Below are 17212 nucleotides of genomic sequence, written 5' to 3' on the forward strand. Positions count from 1 at the left end.
TCTGCTTTTTTCTCAGTAAGCAGCTCTTTCTGGACAGCCCGTTTGGGAAAAGGTCACAGGCCCTTTCTGAGTGCTGTTCTTGGCTCTCTACTGTGTCTGTTCTCAGCCCAACCTTGTGCAACTCTCCTGGGTGTTGCAAGGACTTCTCATCCTGCAGCTTTTGCATGGGGTTTCAAATCCCCCATCCCCTGGGGCTGAAGACACCCCCTGCTTTCTGCCAGGCCCCTGCCTCTGCTCTCAGGGCATGAAGGATCCCAAAATCAGAGCCCAGACCCTTTGTGCTGCCTTCACTAATCCTCTCCATCCCCCCTTCCCCTGCTGGGCTTTGCCTTCTCAGGACTATTTCTCTCCACTTGTATTGCAATGCTGCGAGGGCCCCGATGAAGGAGTTATGATGAGGAAGGCTCCGTTGATCTCAGAAGGCTAATTAATTACCTTATTATAATATATTATTCTATACATCTAAAACTGAACCTGCCAAGCACTCAACCCTGCACACCCTGCACAAAATCTCATGACTGTCAGCCCACAGTCCTGAACACACACACACACCTGGCCCTGACAGGCCAAGGAAACAAAACCCCATCACTGTGGGTAAACAATCCCCATATTGCATTCTACTTTTGCACAAACACAGGCACAGCAAATGATGAGAACTGTGTTTTCTTTCTCTGCTGCTCAGAGAATGAGAAACCCAGAAATATTCTTGGGAAGAATTGTGCCTTGCTTTTCTCTGTGAAGAGAAATGTGGGGCTACACACTTGCTCCCAGTTCCTTGCTCATAAGTGGTAGCAGGGACCTTCCTTTCAGCCCCACACTGTGTGTGCCCCACAGTCCCCATGGTGCTGGGGAGCAGGGCTGGGAGTGCTGGTGTTAGGGACAATTAATCCACAAGCACCAGAGGCTTATGTCCAAAAAGGAGACAGAGGAATCCTTTTACTTTATTCAAATAAAGGGAGAGGCCATGGGGCATTCCCCTGGGATCTCTCAAATTTTTGCAGGACACAGCCTCCCTTTTTATCCCAATTTCCCTTCTCTCTTTCCCCATTTGCTGAGGTACTTGAGAGGTTCAGACTTCCTGATACGCCTGATACTGAAGATTTCCCTCTAATGTACAACCCCCCCTTTTAATTTTTAATTCTTACAGAATTTAGGGGTTTTTCTTCCCCATTGGTTCTTTCCTCTCTCAATGTCTAATTTCATTTATCAGCGAACCTACAGTTTATTTGAAAAAGCAAATATCTTTTTCCATTCATCGATCAGTGGAATCCTTCCCATTGTTTCTTTTACCTTCCAGAGCTGGTTTTATCTACCAGCAGACCCACAGCTGGTTTGTAAAGACAAATGCACTATTCTTCTCACTGGGGAGCAGGGTTGGGTTGTTGGGGAGCAGGGCTGGGGTGTTGGGGAGCAGGGCCAGGAGGTGCTGGGGAGCAGGACCAGGAGATGCTGGGGAGCAGGACCAGGAGATGCTGGGGAGCAGGGCTGGGCAGGTGGGGGAGCAGGGCTGGGGAGCAGGGCCAGGAGATGCTGGGGAGCAGGAGTTGGAGATGCTGGGGATCAGGGCTGGGGATCAGGGCCAGGAGATGCTGGGGAGCAGGGTCAGGAGATGCTGAGGAGCAGGACCAGGAGATGCTGGGGAGCAGGGCCAGGAGATGCTGGGGAGCAGGGCCAGGAGGTGCTGGGGAGCAGGGCCAGGGGGGGCGCCTGCGTCCCGGGGAGCTCGGCGAGGAGCCCCGAGCTCGTTTCCGCTCCGTTAAAATGGCCACGCTCTGATAAGCGCTGTGGTTTCCTCCTGTGAGCAGCGAGCTGCAGGCAGAGCTGCAGCCCTGCCCCACGCTCAGCCTGCCCCAGATGGATCCTGCAGGCCAGAGCCCCCCGGGGACCCTCCCCGGGGAGGAGAGCCCCGAGGTAGGTGGATTGGAGCTCTGGGGGTGATGGGGAGGTGGTTGAGGGGTGATGGCAGCAGGCAGGTCAGGGTGGCTGTGCCCAGGGGACCCTGGGGGCAACGCTGGGTGCTGAGGCTGTAAAGGGGAGATGGGAGAAAAGGGACCAAGGCCTGGGTGTGACGGAGAGAGGGGGGTACCTAGCCGGGTAAATGGGCACCCCAGGGTGAGCACGGGCTCAGCTGCAGCTCTGTGCCCCCACTGAGGGTCCCTCTGAGCCCTGCTGTGCTGCCACAGCTGCCCCCACACCCTGCTCCAGACTATCCCAAAATGACCAACTCCCTCTGGGTCCCGTGTCTGTGTGTCTGTCCTGGTGAGATGGGAGCCAGAGCTCTGCCCGGTGCTGCTGGGAGCACGAGGGCACAATGCCCCTCGCTGGGCTCCTGGGATGGTCTGTCCTGGGGCTGTCTGTCCTGGGGCTGTCTGTCCTGGGGCTGTCTGTCCTGGGGCTTTCCCCTCTCAGGGACGTGTCCCCCGTCCTGAGCACCCCTGTCCCTGCTGCCTCCCCACTGCTGCAGCTGCTGGGCTGAGCTGATGCTGGGGGCTGGATCCAGACCTGGATTTAAGCAACACCACTGGATTTGAGCTGGGCTCTTGGCACGAGGATTAGCAGCAGTAAACACATCCTGGTGGCTCAGCTCAGCTTTAGCTTAACCAGTCCCATGTGCACATGGGAGCACGGAGCAGATCCAGCTGCCACCGTGTCTGGGCAGAATGGAACAGCAGGGAGCTGCCCCAAAACCAGCAGGGATTCCTCCCCCTGCCCTCCTGGGCTACCCCACTGCTGGGCGAGGAACAGATGCTTGTGTCTTGCTGATAATAAATAACAGCAGCAGAGAAATAAAGTGCTTTTTCTGTCCCCTCTGTGCTTGTGACCTTGCAATGGGGCAGCACTGACTGCGGGGATGCTGAAAGGTTTGGGATGGGGCCGTGCCCCCGTGCCCTGGCACAGGCAGGACAGTGCCAGCAGCAGCAGAAGGTGCACGGAACCAGGCTGGGACCTCCTGAGTGCAACAGGACCCCTTCCACAGGGGGCTGCTGAGCCACCAGAGCCCCCAGCAGCCACCAGTGGGTACAAGGAGGGATGTGGAGGCAGGTGGGAGAGAAGCAGCTCAAGGGTTAAACTCGCCAGGGCCGGAAGGGTTGAATTCAGTCCAGATGGCCGGGGGATTATGCCAGCCCTAGATTTGCCATAAGCAAATGTTAATGTTCAAGCCCAGGGGTGGTTTTATTTTTTTCTGTTAGGGGTTCCTAAGGTCACTTTGGGGCCTGGGCTGACCCACAGGTAGGATTTGTCCATCCATCCATCCATCCATCCATCCATCCATCCATCCATCCATCCATCCCCACCAGCCCTGCATGAGCAGCTGCTGGGACCATGCTCTGCGAACGCCCCTCAGCCCAGAAAAGCCCAAACTCATTTTAAAGACTTCTGTTGCTTTTGGTGTCACCCCCTTGTACTCCCAGAGGCTCCAGTGCCAGGACCTGTAACAGATGGCACAGGGACACTGGTTCCCTTCATCTGGCACTGTCACCACTCGGATTTAATTCCTGTCTGGACAGTCAGAGCTGTCCTGGGCATCCTTCAAGTGGGGGATGAGCAGTGCTCTCTTGCAGCTGTCAGAGATTTGTAGCAGTGCACCAAATCCTGGTGGCTTTTGGCATCTCCTTGCCCAGCCTGGAGCTCCTCACCATGCTCTGGCCCCTGCCCTGTCCCTCAGCTGCTCTGCCCTCCAGCCTGGTGCTGCTGGAGTGAGTGGCTCTGGGGGTGACAGGTGGGTTGTTGGCTTTTAAAGCCTCCTGGGGGTCACCCCAAGCTGCTGTTGCTGCCCTCACAGCCCCCTCCTCAATTAATGGGACCTGGGGGTGAAGCCCCCCGTGCTGCCCTGCTGGTGGGTGATGGGGGACATTGTCCCTCAGCCATGGGGTGTCACAGCATCCTTTGGGACATCCCACCCTCTTGTGCTGTGGTGATGCCACCCCACCCTGGCTGCCCTGCCCTGTCCGGCCACGACTTCCTCCTCAAACCTTGCCCCTGATGGGAAACCTCTCTGCTCCTCTTCTCTCCCCAGATGGATCTGTCCCACCGCTTCTCCAAGGAGGAGGTATGACTGTGGTGTCCCTTGGTGGCCCTGGAGGGGGTGGCAGTGCTGCAGGGGCTTGGGGACATGGCCCAGCTCCCCAGGGACAGCAGGTGGAGGGCTGGATGCAGGGGGTGGCAGGGCCTGGCACGGAGCTTGGGGGCTGTGAGGAGGAAATCCTGCTGCTCCTGGGGGATGCATGGAAATCCTGCTGCTCCTGGGGCATCCTTGCTGGCTGTCCCCACGTGAGGTGTCAGCACTGTCCCCACAGCTGGCCCTGCTCTACGAGGAGGTTCTCTACACCATCCGGCACCGCCTGGGCAAGCCCGAGCAGCAGCACGTCGGGGACTCCCAGGAGCTCTACTCCTACGTGCAGAAGGTGCATCCCCTTTCTGACAGGGTCCCCAAAACCTGTCCCCTGACATGTCCATCCTCCCAGCTACAGCGGGTGGTAGGGGTCTGTTATGCCCCATACTCCCTCAGTGAGTGTTCAAAGGGGCTTTGATTCACTCTGGTGGTTCACAGGAGACCACAGCATTCTCAGGAGGCTGAATAACAAACTTTTACTTGCAAACTTGAGAATATTAATGTACAACCCTCAATATGAGAATATATACAATCCTCAAACTTGAGAATATTAATGTACAACTCCAATGCAAACTTGAGAATATTAATGTACAACCCCAGTGCAAACTTGAGAATATTAATGTACAACCCTCCCTTTTCATTGTTAATTCTTATGGAATTTAGGGGTTTTTCTTCCCCATTGTTTCTTTCATCTCTCAATGTCTAATTTTGTTTGTCAACAAATCTAAAGTTTATTAGTAAGAGCAAATATCTTTTTCTATTCATCAATCAGTGGAATCCTTCCCACGGTTTCTTTTATCTCCCAGTGCTGGTTTTATCCATCAGCAGACCCAGGTTGGGCTTTGAATTAGGTTGGGCTTTCCATGTGCCAGGGGCTTGGGCTGGGCCAGGATGTGGAAGTGCCCCCATCCCACCTTGCAGAACTTGCCCTGATCCCCACCACACACAATTTCTCTCTGCTTGTTTGGAGCCAATAATCATGAGGGTCACTCAGAGGGAGCTTTTAACAAGCACCATGAAAGATGTAGCAGCAGCATCCAGCTGGAGGGCTGGGAGCATCCTGTGGCTGGGAAATGTCAGCCCTGGGGAGAAGTGTTTATCTTAGCCTGGGGATGGTGGGAAGAAGGCTCTCCCTCAAGAGCTTTCAGCTGGTCCCCAGCCTTCCTGCTGGACTCAGCCACTCTCCTCTCCCCTTGGGCTGCTGCTGGCTCCCAGGGAGCAGAGGGAAGCCCCTGGCTGCTCTCCAGGCCCTGTTAACAGGGCAGCATCCATCACCAGCCCCAATATCCCCACAGGCTTTTGGCATGGACGCAGAGGAGCACGGTGTCATCATGCAGCAGGTCATGGAGCTGGAGGTACAGTGTCCCCAGTGTGCAGCTGGGGGGCTGCAGTGCCCCTGAGCCCCTGTGGTGGGGATTTGGGGTGCCCTGGGGTTGTCACTGCTGGGGTGGTTGCTGATGGCAAGGTCCTGCTCCTGCCCCATCCTTCCATGCAGGGTTGATCCTTCCTCTCAGGGCTGGTGAGCCCTCACATTAATATCTGTTTATTCATTTTTCCAGAGCCCCATTTACTGCCTGAAAGCCACTGTGAAGGAAGCCAAGGGAATTTTGGGTAAAGATGTCAGCGGTAAGTGGAGGGGGGTGTCCCGTGGGAAGAGGCGCAGCTGCTGCTCCCGAGGGGAATTCCCAGAGCTCTGCCCCTGCAGGGCTCAGTGACCCATACTGCCTGCTGGGCATCGAGGCCAGGAGCCAGGAGCCAGCCCACACCGACCACAAGAAGAGGATGAAGGCTGTGGTCAAAGACCTCATCCCTGAAGACCAAATCCATCGCACCCAAGTCATAAACCAGACCCTCAGCCCCGTGTGGAACGAGACCTTCATCCTGTAATCCACGCCCACCCCTCAGCTCTGCTTTTTGGGGGATGCAGGGCATGGCCAGGGCTCTTGGCTGGGGCTGGGGATTCACTCCTGTGTTACTCGAGTAACAACATCCCCTGGTGCCTTGCAGGGAGTTCAAAGATGTGGAGATAGCCAGCTTCCACCTGGACATGTGGTGAGTGACAGCATCCCCGTGAGCCCAGGACCCTGCCTGAGGGGGTGCTGTCCCCTGGCATTCAATCTGCAACTTTTTTAAAGGCCCTGAAGTGATGGGAACCCCTTTCCCATCGCATTCCATGGAGCAGTGCTCAGTGCAGGATGTGACCTGGGCCAGCAGGGAAAGCCAGGCTGGCTGTGCCCAGGCAGGGCTGGCCCTAAGCCCTGCTTTAATTTATGGAGATCCACGTTCTTGCAGATTTGGGCTGGGTTTGGGGGTGGCCTCAACCCTGACACTTCCCTGCTCCTGTGCTTTCCCTCCCCACCGTCATTGCAATTCCCTGCTCTGTTTTTCCATCCCCTGCATTTCCCCTCTCCCCGCCGTGGGTTTTGCCTCCCGCCCTCGCAGGGACTCGGACGTGGTGGAGTCGATGCGGCACAAGCTGGGGGAGCTCACGGACCTGCACGGCCTCAAAAGGTTGGTGCCGGTGTGGCCCCAAGGCTGCTGAGGAAAGAGGGGTGGAAAATGCTTATTTGCCTGCTGGATTTACAAATCACCCTTGGAAGGAGGGAGGGAGGGCAGCAGGTCTGTGTCACACGGCCGGGCACGGCTGCAGGCACCTTCCCACCCCCTCGGCTGTTTGTGCCTTCCAGGATCTTCAAAGACGCTCGCAAAGACAAAGGGCAGGACGATTTCCTGGGGAACGTGGTCGTTCGCCTGAAGGTGAGCCCCGCCTGCCTCCCCTCCGCCGAGGCACTCCCCAGGGCTTCCCCCAGTGAAACCTCCCGGGGTTCGGGCAGGATCCGGGCGGGATCCCAGCCCTGTGGCACACCCAGGATCCCATCTCAGAGCCACAGACTGATGTCAGGTCCCTCCCTGTGCCACAGTCATCCTAACACAGTCACTGCACATCCTGTGGTTTTAATCCAATACTGAATCCTCCTGTCCCATGAAGGCAGTGGGATGAAGATCCCCTGGTCTCTGAACGAGATCCTTCTCCTGGGAAGGCTGCCCAGGGCTTCCCCCTTGTCCCTCTGTGCCCGCAGGACCTGCACTGCTGGAATGACCAGTGGTACCAGCTGGAGCCACGGACAGAGACCTATCCCGAGCGGGGACACTGTCACCTGCAGTTCCTACTGACACACAAGAAGGTGGGATGGGATGTGGAAAGTTCTTTCCATTGCCTTGGCAGGATGGGACAGCTGCCTGTCCCTGGGTCCTGTCTGGGGGTCACAGGTGCCTGCCCCAGGAGCAGAGGTGCCAGCACAGGGTCTGCAGGTGCTGGACCCTGCCCTGAGCTCAGTGCCAGCACTGGGACCCTGCTCCTGGTGCACCCACAGCCCTTGGCTCTCCAGCCCTTGCCTTTTGGGTCCTGTGTCCCCAGTGTGACAGATCCCTGGTGATGGTTCTCTCTGCCTTGTCCCTTTGCAGAGAGCCACCACCTGCAGCCGGACACAGCCGAGCTACACCGTGCACCGCCACCTCCTGCAGCAGCTGGTGTCCCACGAGATCCTCCAGCACCAGGTACCACCGGGGCTGCCACCAGCACCAGAAGCAGCCCTCCAGCAGCTGGGCTGGGGAGGCCTTCCCTTGCAGCCCACACCCCAACACACTGTGTGGTGGGAATGAGGGTCAGGAGGATGCCTGGCACCTTTCTGGGGCTCCCACTCCTGCAAATACACCCCCCCAGTGATGCCTGTCCTCCTCCTCCTCATCCTGTCTTGCTCCAGGACACATTCCTCCCCCTTTCCCTCCTGCAGGCCGGCAGCACCTCCTGGGACGGGGAGCTGAGCAGCCACGCCAGCACCGTGCTGTACCTGCACGCCACACAGAAGGACCTCTCTGACTTCCACCAGGACATGGCGTGAGTACCCCACCCCCAGGGCAGCACCTGGGGCCTTGCTGGGACCCTCTCCCCACAGCTGGTCTGTCCCCTGAGCTCAGGTGTTGCTGCCTGGGTGGCCCCTGTGTCCCCAGCTGTGACTGTGGCTGGCTCCTGGGTGTCCCCCAGCCCCTGGGGGCTCAGCGCGGCCCTCTCTCCTCCCCAGGCAGTGGCTGGCCTACAGCAAACTCTACCAGAGCCTGGAGTTCAACAGCAGCTGCCTCCTCCACCAGATCACCAGCATCGAGTACCGCTGGGTGCAGGAGCGCCTGAGGCCGGAGCAGGTGAGGGCAGAGATCAGGGAGATCAGGCACCCAACCCTGAGCCTCCCCTCCCAGGAACCCCTAAAGGTGCCCCAGGCACCCATCCCTGAGCCTCCCCTCCCAGGAACCCCTAAAAGTGCCCCAGGCACCCATCCCTGAGAACCTCCCGGCCCAGGCACCCATCCCTGAGCCTCCCCTCCCAGGAACCCCTAAAGGTGCCCCAGGCACCCATCCCTGAGCCTCCCCTCCCAGGAACCCCTAAAAGTGCCCCAGGCACCCATCCCTGAGCCGCTCCTCCCAGAGCCCCTGGGGCTGTTTCAGTCCCCGTGTTCCATGAGGGGCAGGAGATTGTGGGGTACAGGGGTGCCAGGGTGTCTGGAGGGCATTTCCCAGTGGTTTGTTCCCCCTCTCTGTGGAGAGCCCCTTACCCTTTGCACTGACATCCCCCTCGCCCATCCCTGCCATCAGGTCAATCACAACCCCCTGCAAAACTCAAATATGACCCAATTTCTGCTTCTCCCAGCCTGCTTTCCCAGAGCATCCCTGCACCCTGCTGAGACACTGAATTTTCCATGCATAGCAATGAGGTTTAAGCACAAAGCTCAGTTCAGTCCCTCCAGGGAGAAGCTACCAGAGACATGAGGGTTTTTTTCCCATCCCTGGAGGAGGCTGGGAAGGAATGGGAGCAGCAGCTCCCTCCTCTGTGGTCCTGCCAGCATCTGCCTGTGACTGAGGAGGACGATGCACGTTTCCTTTCTTGTCCCCAGAAGGCAGAGCTGGCCGAGTCCTTCCAGTCCCTGCTGACCTACGGGGTCTCCCTCATCCGTAGGTTCCGCATCATTTTCCCCCTCTCTGTCCCGAGGTCCACGGAGAGGCTCCAGTCCCTGCTCCGGTGAGTCTGTCACTGCTGCCAGCTGCACGTGGGGTCCTGGGGCTCAGGACAAACCTCTGAGCTTGGGCAAATCTCAGTGTGAGCCCTTTCTCCCCTGTCTAGGCTGCTGTGACACTTGTCCTGTCCCATCCCTTGTCCTGGGCTCTCTGTGGGGATGTTGCTGGGAGGGGAAGGCTCTTTGGGCAGGGTCTCTGAGGGGAGAGGTGCTTGTTCCTGATGGCAGGGGCTGGGTTTCACTCCAGGTTCTCACTTTGCAGGGTCCTCGTCCAGATGTGCAAAACCAAAGCTTTCCGTGAGCTGTGCACACCCAGCCCTGACCTCCCCCAGATGGTCTCCACAGCTCTGAAGGTACTGGGGGTCTCACCCCCCCAACCCCTGCAGGTGGGACCCTGGGGGTCTCTTTCCTTCCACCCCCTGCCCAATGCCCACACCTCAGCAAATCCACATGGATCACCATGGCATGGGAAACACCTGCCCCTTCAACCTGGTGGCCCCAGCCCGTGGTTCCCACCACAGGTTCTCCCCTCACCCAGGGGACAGGGAGAGTGAAGGGGGTGACAGAGCTGGCTTTGCTCCTCCTGCTTCCCTGCCATCCCACCAGGACTCCTCTCTTGCAGTCAGGCACCACGGAGTGGTTCCACATGCAGAAGCAGCACCTCAAGCCCATGGTGAAGGTCAGGTCCCATCTCTGTCCCTCTGACATGATAAAGCCACCTCAGAATGTCTGAGCATCCGAAACAAGCTGTTCTTCCCTTTGCAGAGTATAGAGGAGAATAGCAAAGCCTTGTCCAAGCTCCTCCTGGAGGTGATAGAAGATCTCAAACAGTGTCAAAAGATCTGGAATAAATTGTTCAGCACGTAGGTTTCAGTGCTTGATCTCACCCCACCCACCTTCCCTGGGAGCAAGAGTGGCAGGGCACTTTGGTGCCTCATTCCTTGGCCCTTGGGCTCCTCAGGGGGGATCTTTGGTCCCACCTCTGCCCCTTAGGCCTGTGCTGGCCTCACCCAGGGCATGGCCTGGCAGGGTTTGCTGGCCTGGCTTTACTGGGCTGGGGTTGGCAGGCTCCTGAATCCACATTTCTCTCTTGCAGCAACCTGAAGTTGAATATCTTCTCCATTGCCTACCTGGAGCTGGAGAGCCTGGTGAGCAAGCCTGGGCTGCTCTGCTCTTGGGGGACTAAGATCTAAAGCCAGGCTGAGGTTTTTGGCCACCCTTCAGGTGGCAACTGCTTGTTGTAAGCTTGGAAGGGGAGCAGGAGAAACTCCCCCTCTATCCCTGTGTGCCCACAGAGTGGGGACTATTTGACCCAACAAATCTCCTGAAATGCCACTTAAAAGGAATAGGAGTGTCCTGAGCTGACCCTCACTCCAGAAGGAGCCTTCCTGGCCGGGCCTCACTGTGTTCCCCCTGGCCTTGCTCCCATGCAGGTGGCAGAGCATGTCCAGGAGCAGCTGCACAAGGTGGACAGCAGCATGTCCAGACCCACGGCCGAGAGCCTCTTTGATCTCTACAGGAAACTGCAGGAGCTCTATCAGATGAAGGATTCCCTCCCAAGCAGGTATCCAGCCCTGAGAGGGGAGAGGTGCCGGAGAAAGGGATCCAGCCTTCATGACTAATTGCACAGCAGGCAGAGCAGGCTGTTGGAGCCTGGTGTCAATGGGAGCATCACCAGAGGGTTTGGGGCTGATCTCTGGGTGGGGTTGGTGTGAGAGCAGGAGGGGTGACAGCCCTGTGCCACTGCTGTGGGGTTGGAGAACTGGTCCCTTCCTCCACAGGGATGGACCTCTGGCTCTGAGCAACTTCCACCAGTGGTTTGAGGAAGCGTTGCCCCTGTGGCTGCAGAAGGCCTACACCACCACGCTGGAGAGGGCCCAGAGAGCCATCCAGATGGACCAGGTAATATGGGGAGGAGAAATCTCCCTCCTCCCTTTGGGACACTGCAGCTGCCCTCCACGCCCTGCTGCTGGGCCTGGCTCACAGCACTGACACCACCACAGGTGCCTCTGGCAGCCCAGGAGCTGCCTGGTTCCTCTCCCAAATAACACAGTATGTGGTCCCCTGGGCCAGCTGATCCCACTCACCCTGGCCCCACACCATGTCCCTGTGTCCCTTCCCTCGCTGCTCCCTGGCAGCCCTTGTGATCTGAGGACCCTGCATTTGGACCATGCTCTGAGAATCCCCTTTGGTTCCAGGCTCTCTGAAGAGGGGAGGGAAGGCAGCCATGGCTGCCCTTAGTGGGGTCCAGCAGGACTGGGTGGGTGTATGGAGGGAAGCAGGGAGCTCATGCTGCTCCATCCATCCTCATCTCCTCCAATCTCCAAAGTGGTTGTGTGATGACATTGGGATGTATGGAGCTGCTGATGATATATTGGGATATAAGGAGCTGATGATGGGCCAGAGAGCCCCAAAGTGAAGGAGCAGCTCTGCCTTCTGGGATGGCATCTCCCTGCTCAAGCTGTGTTTGCCTTCTCTGCCCCTCAGCTGAAGCCTTATGGGTACCACAAGCACAGCACATCCACTGTTGACCTGTCCACCTGCTACGCCCAGATCGTGACAACCTGGCAGCAGCTCAACTGGCCAGACCCTGAGAAAGCCTTCATGATCATGGTCAATCTCCTGGAGGTTTGTACAGCTGGGCACCAGCACCTGCAGTTTCCCCTCCTGCTCCTCGGGACGTGTCTCCTTGCAGGCGCCAGTACCCCCAGTGATGGGGCTCCTTAAGCTCATGTGTTGCCCCGTGTTGCCTGGTTCAGTCCTGTTGGTTTCCTCTCTGTCCTGCAGGACATGTGCAAGATCTCCCTGATGTACTGCAAGCTCATCAAGGAGAGGGCTGAGGCTCTGTCCCTGAGTGAGCAGAACGAGGGTGAGGCGGCCAACAAGGTTGGTATTGGAACCTTGGGCAGGATTTGGCCCTGGTGTCTGGACAAAGAGGGAGCTGAGCTGCTGAGAACCCAGCTGACATCCCCAGTTTGGGTTCCACAGGGACCAGTTGGCCATCAAAAGCCATGATCCTGGAAAATCAGGAGGGAAATGATGTGAGCAGGGGGAGCAGGATGGGGATGGGGACACAGGTGAGGATGAAAATGAGACTGGAGATGGTGATGGAGATGGGACTAGGGATGAGGATGGAGATGGGAATGATGATAGAGATAGCCTTGGGGATGGGGATGTGGGATGGGAATGGGAATAATTATGGAGATTGCCTTGGGGATGGGGATGTGGGATGCTCCAGGGGGTGTGGACCCTGAAGCAGACCCACCTCCCCCAGCTCTGCATCGTGGTGAACAACATCGAGCAGCTGCGGCTGCTGATGCTGAAGCTGCCATCCCAGCTGGCCTGGGCCCAGCTGGAGCAGCGCATGAGGGGCATCATCGAGCCCCAGCAGATCCAGAACGCTCTGCACAACCAGCTCGACAGCACCGTGGCCTGCCTGGACCACGAGGTCCGGGACGTGGTGCAAGCCCTGGCTACCAAGGTGACCACCTGCCACTGATGCCCCCTTGGCCCTCACCTGGCCCAGAGCAGTTTTACCCAAGGTGTCCTGAAGCCCATAATGCTCCTGGGATGGAGACGAGGTGGAGCTGGGCATGGGGAGGCTGCTGCACAGGACAAAGTCCAAGTCTTTTCCTGCGTTTCTCCCTGGCAGCTGGAAAAGGGCATTGCCAGACACATCCAGGAGCTCTCATCTTCCAGTGACACCCAGAAGCCTGAGGATGTAAGTACCTGGTCCAGCCCCTCCTGGACCATCATTTTGGGCAGCCATGGATAGCCTTTGCTTGCTTGGTGGGTGCCTCTGTCACTGTCCATCCCTGCTCCCTGCCCACGCCTGGGGCACAGGACACACCCGTGATAGGGCCCAGAGCTTTGCTTGATGCCCCTGTCAGCAGCAGGACCACAGCAGGCCCAGCCTGCCCGTGTAGGAAGGAGCCCCTGTGGGATCCTCCCTGGCCTGCTGTGCCCTGCTGGATGCCCCCCCTGCCCTCCCCAATGCCCTCTCCTCTCACTGCAGTCCATCATCCCGCTCATGAAGTTCCTGGAGTCGGAGCTGCAGTACCTCAATGAGCATCTGGTCCAGGAGAACTTCAAAAGGTGACCAGGGCAGTTGGGATGTGCTGTGGCAGAGGCCACCAGAGTCACCATCCCTTGGGCAGGAGCATCCCCTCAGCTCCATGGGGCCTGGGGCCATCCCACTTCAGGGCTGGCAGGATCAGGCACTTCCTCCTGGGGCTTTGCAGAGCCCTTCAGCTGAAGGCCATCCCTCCAGGACAGCCCCTGGATCCTGCTCACAGCCTCCCTCTCCCCTGCAGCCTCCTCACTCTCCTGTGGCACCACACCCTGTCCGTGCTCTCAGCAGCTTGGGGGCCGCAGGTGCCCTCGGTCCAGCACTGCCAGAGGCTGTTCTGTGCCCTGAAGGTACCAAGGGGAAGCAGGGGGTGGCTGGCAAGGACAGGGGTTTGGTTGGTGGCTGACAGCATCCTTGTCCCCAGAGCCTGGAGCGGTGCTTCCACGCCGAGGGCTGCGGGCTGCCGCTGGAGACCCTCCACAGTGCAGCCTTCAGGGTATGGAGATGGGGATGGGGAGTCCTGTGAGTTCCTGTGGGAGGAAGGGATGCCAGGGAGGACATCCCTGGGCTGTGGAATGTCTATGTGCTTGACTGTCACCTCTCCCCCTCCCCACAGACGCTGGAGGCTCACCTGGCTCTCTGCTCCACCACCAGCCGCAAACTCATCCAGAAATACTTCAGCAACAGGATCCAGCAGCAGGTAGGACTCCAGATGCTGCTCCCAGCCCCTTCCCACATCCTACCCTGCTCACAGGCCCTGCCTGTGGAAATGTTAAATTTCCCAACCACCCTCCCAGTCCTGGGGCTGTTGGGGCAGGTTTTGCCACAGTGTTGAGCAGGAGAGGGCTCAATGCATCCCAGAGGATTCCCCAAAATTCCTGCTGAGCTTCTGCCTGACCCTGTGTATCCCCTCCATGATGGGGATGAAGGACAGTGTTCTTATCCTTGTGCCCCACTGCCCAGCTGGACACGAGCGCAGAGAAGTACGGGGCTGTGACCATCAAAGCTCTGTACCGGCCTTCGGAGCAGAAGCTCCACGTGGAAGTGCTCAACGCCACCAACCTCATCCCGCTGGACTCCAACGGTGGGTGTGGGTGGGCAGGGCAGCCCCAGGGTCCCCTGTCCTTGGTCCCTGCTATGCCCCAGTCAGGAGAGATGCTGGCAATGCTTGGACTCTCTCTTGATTTGCTTTTTTATCCAAGGAGGTGGATTTGGGGGAAAAGGGGGGTTATTGCACTGGTTCTGGGTGGTTCAGTGGGATGTGGCAGGCAGGACCATGCAGGACACAGTGCCCACGTCCCACTGCTTGTGGCACAAGCCAGCAGTCAGGGCAGGCGGCTTTTCTTCATCGTGCAAAGCAGTCGCAGATAAAAAAATACTCCGGGGTGAGCAGCGACCTTCTCCGGGTCCGGCTGTCGTTTGTGGAGCTCTCCAGGAGAGGTCACTGCTCTTGCAGCCAGCCCGGCCGGTCGCTGTGCGGGCAGGCTCGGGGATGCTCCCGCACCCTCCAGGAGCCGGGCCTGCGCTGGGGGTCGGGGTGAGGCTGCCCTGAGCCCCCGCAGCCCCCCAGTGTGTCCAAGCCCCCCCGGCTGGGTTCATGCCGGGGCAGAGAGCCCAGGGGAGGGGGCTGATGTCTGCACCCCACCAGGCTCCAGCGACCCCTTCGTGCAGCTCACCCTGGAGCCCCGGCACGAGTTCCCCGAGGTGGTGGCTCGGACCACCCAGTGCAAGAGGAACGAGCTGCACCCCCTCTTCGACGAGGCCTTCGACTTGTACGTAGGGGCTGACACCCACCGGGGCCCCGGCCCACAGCCCCTCAGGCTGAGGAGCTTCTGCCATGGGGCTGCTGCTCCAGGAGCTGCCGTGTGCAGGGGGGTTCCCTCACACCAGGGAGGGTGCAGGACTGGGCTGGGTCCCTGAGGGGTTTGGGTCAGTGCGGGACTGGACTGGGGCCCTGAGGGGTTTGGGTCAGTGCGGGGCTGTGCTGGGGCCCTGAGGGGTTTGGGTCACTGGGGGCTGGGCTGGGGCCCTGAGGGGTTTGGGTCACTGAGGGGCTGTGCTGGGGCCCTGAGGGGTTTGGGTCAGTGCAGGGCTGTGCTGGGGCCCTGAGGCGTTTGGGTCACTGAGGGGCTGGGCTGGGGCCCTTGAGGCGTTTGGGTCACTGAGGGGCTGTGCTGGGGCTCTGAGGGGTTTGGGTCACTGAGGGGCTGTGCTGGGGCCCTGAGGGGTTTGGGTCAGTGCGGGCTGTGCTGGGGCCCTGAGGGGTTTGGGTCACTGAGGGGCTGTGCTGGGGCCCTGAGGGGTTTGGGTCACTGAGGGGCTGTGCTGGGGCCCTGAGGGGTTTGGGTCAGTGCAGAGCTGTGCTGGGGCCCTGAGGGGTTTGGGTCACGGGGCCCTGGGCCGGGGGTTTGGGTCACTGAGGGAATGTGGCTGCCCAGGGTGTGAGGGCACTAGGGTTTGGGTACAAGCGTGCTGGGGCCCTGAGGGATGGGTATGGGAATGGAGATGGAGGATGGGATGGGATGGGATGGGATGGGATGGGATGGGATGGGATGGGATGGGATGGGATGGGATGATCCCCTGCCTCCCGTGGCCCTGCAGCTTGATCCCCTCTGAGAAGTGCCGGCAGGAGGGCGCCTGTCTGCTGCTGACTGTGTTTGACTACGATGTGCTGGGGTCCAATGACCTGGAGGGTGAAGCTTTCTTCCCCCTGTGCTGCCTGCCCGGCCTCAACACCGAGGAGGACGAGGCTGACATGGGCCGGGTGCCCCAGACCCGGCTGCCCCTCACGCACCCCAAGCCCACAGGTATGTGGTGCCTCAGCCCCTGCAGAGTGGGGAGGGAGCTGTGGGGAGCATCTCCCACCATCACTGCCCTCTCCTCTGGCAGATGACATCCTGCAGCTGCTGGAGTCCAGGAAAAGGGACAAAGAAGCTCAGGCCTTCGTTAAGCTCCGCAAGCAACGAGCCAAGCAGTCCAAGGAGACAGAGTGAGGGAGGGGCAGGAAGATGGCCCTGAAAGGGGAACTCTGGTGGTGTTGGAGCCAGAAGCATCTGCAGGGAGTGTGGGGACAGAGGGGTCCCTGTGCCTGCCCAGCGCAGCTCCCAGCACTCAGCTCACCCCAACCTTCAGCGGTCCATGAGCCAGGGAGGGTGGGCAGGTCCATTGGAGGGGATTTCTTTGCCTGCCTGCCTGGACTAGTAACACTACACGAGGGATGTGGAAGTGTGGTTGTCCCTGTCTGTCCCTCTGGAGTTTGTCACTGCCAGTGCTGCATCCCCCAACCCTTCTGTCTGCAACACGACTGATTCAGGCTGGGGACGGCCACGGCTAAACCTGCCTTCAGTTTTGGTTTTTCTTTAAATTTTTAAATTTCTTTTTCCCCTTATTTTCTTGTGGATAAGCCTCTTATTTTAAATGAAAAGCCACAAAGCTGGTGCGTGGGCTGTGTGCTTTGGGGCAGTGACCCTGTGCTGGCAGCAGCAGCACAGTGGGGTGGGACAAGGCATTTGAGGTCTGGTGGGAGCTGCTGAATTTCTTCTTTTTAAAAATGTGTATAGCTCTTCTGTCTCTTTGTTGGTTTTTTTTTTTAATTTTACTACCAATTTCACTGACCTCCTGGAAGCCTGGGATCTTGCTGGCAATAAAGAGCATCACAGCTCTGGCAGCCAAACCAGGAGGCATTTTGGGCAGCTGACAGCCCAGGCATGGGGTGCAGGTCCCTGGCATCACTCCCAGCCTGTGCCAGGGACCCGGGTCCCTCTGGAAGTGGCGGGAAGCTCTGCAGGGTGCATCCATGTGGGGTGACCCAGTATGACAGTAAAAATGCCTGCCAAGGCAGGCGGTTTTAACAATTTGCTGGGTTTTTTGGAGCTTGTTTTCTCTGCAATTAATACTAATTATACACCTGGAGCTCCCTGTACCCCCACCCTGCATGGAGGTGGCCGTGTTTGAGCTGCAGCA

At 58.7% G+C, this 17212-nt stretch overlaps 2 protein-coding genes across 2 annotated transcripts in view; both read left to right on the plus strand.

Annotated features, from left to right (window-relative positions):
- CASKIN2 (CASK interacting protein 2) overlaps positions 1-17212 on the plus strand; it is a 648645-nt gene that overhangs the window by 278152 nt on the left and 353281 nt on the right. The window lies entirely within an intron of this gene.
- UNC13D (unc-13 homolog D) lies at positions 1808-16625 on the plus strand. Its single transcript, XM_030962092.1, has 32 exons — positions 1808-1911; positions 4019-4051; positions 4299-4406; positions 5410-5469; positions 5674-5740; positions 5820-5997; positions 6122-6166; positions 6557-6625; positions 6802-6871; positions 7195-7299; positions 7580-7672; positions 7909-8012; positions 8197-8314; positions 9061-9185; positions 9443-9533; positions 9803-9859; positions 9946-10043; positions 10277-10328; positions 10614-10744; positions 10962-11082; positions 11668-11808; positions 11968-12066; positions 12455-12661; positions 12833-12901; positions 13196-13275; positions 13494-13599; positions 13674-13745; positions 13866-13949; positions 14213-14333; positions 14898-15021; positions 15851-16056; positions 16139-16625. The coding sequence occupies exons 1-32, from the start codon at positions 1855-1857 to the stop codon at positions 16240-16242; spliced, it is 3195 nt and encodes a 1064-aa protein (XP_030817952.1). The 5' UTR covers positions 1808-1854; the 3' UTR covers positions 16243-16625.

The sequence above is a fragment of the Camarhynchus parvulus genome, chromosome 18, assembly GCF_901933205.1.
Source record: "Camarhynchus parvulus chromosome 18, STF_HiC, whole genome shotgun sequence".
NCBI classification, from domain to species: Eukaryota; Metazoa; Chordata; class Aves; order Passeriformes; family Thraupidae; genus Camarhynchus; species Camarhynchus parvulus.

What these genes read in the sequence shown, in the direction of transcription:
- UNC13D (XM_030962092.1), top strand. Translation starts at nt 1,855, where the DNA reads ATGGATCCTGCAGGCCAGAGCCCCCCGGGGACCCTCCCCGGGGAGGAG. An exon ending in CCGGGGAGGAGAGCCCCGAG is followed by an intron (nt 1,912 to 4,018) that starts GTAGGTGGATTG and finishes TTCTCTCCCCAG; the next exon opens with ATGGATCTGTCCCACCGCTT. An exon ending in TTTGGGTAAAGATGTCAGCG is followed by an intron (nt 5,741 to 5,819) that starts GTAAGTGGAGGG and finishes CTGCCCCTGCAG; the next exon opens with GGCTCAGTGACCCATACTGC.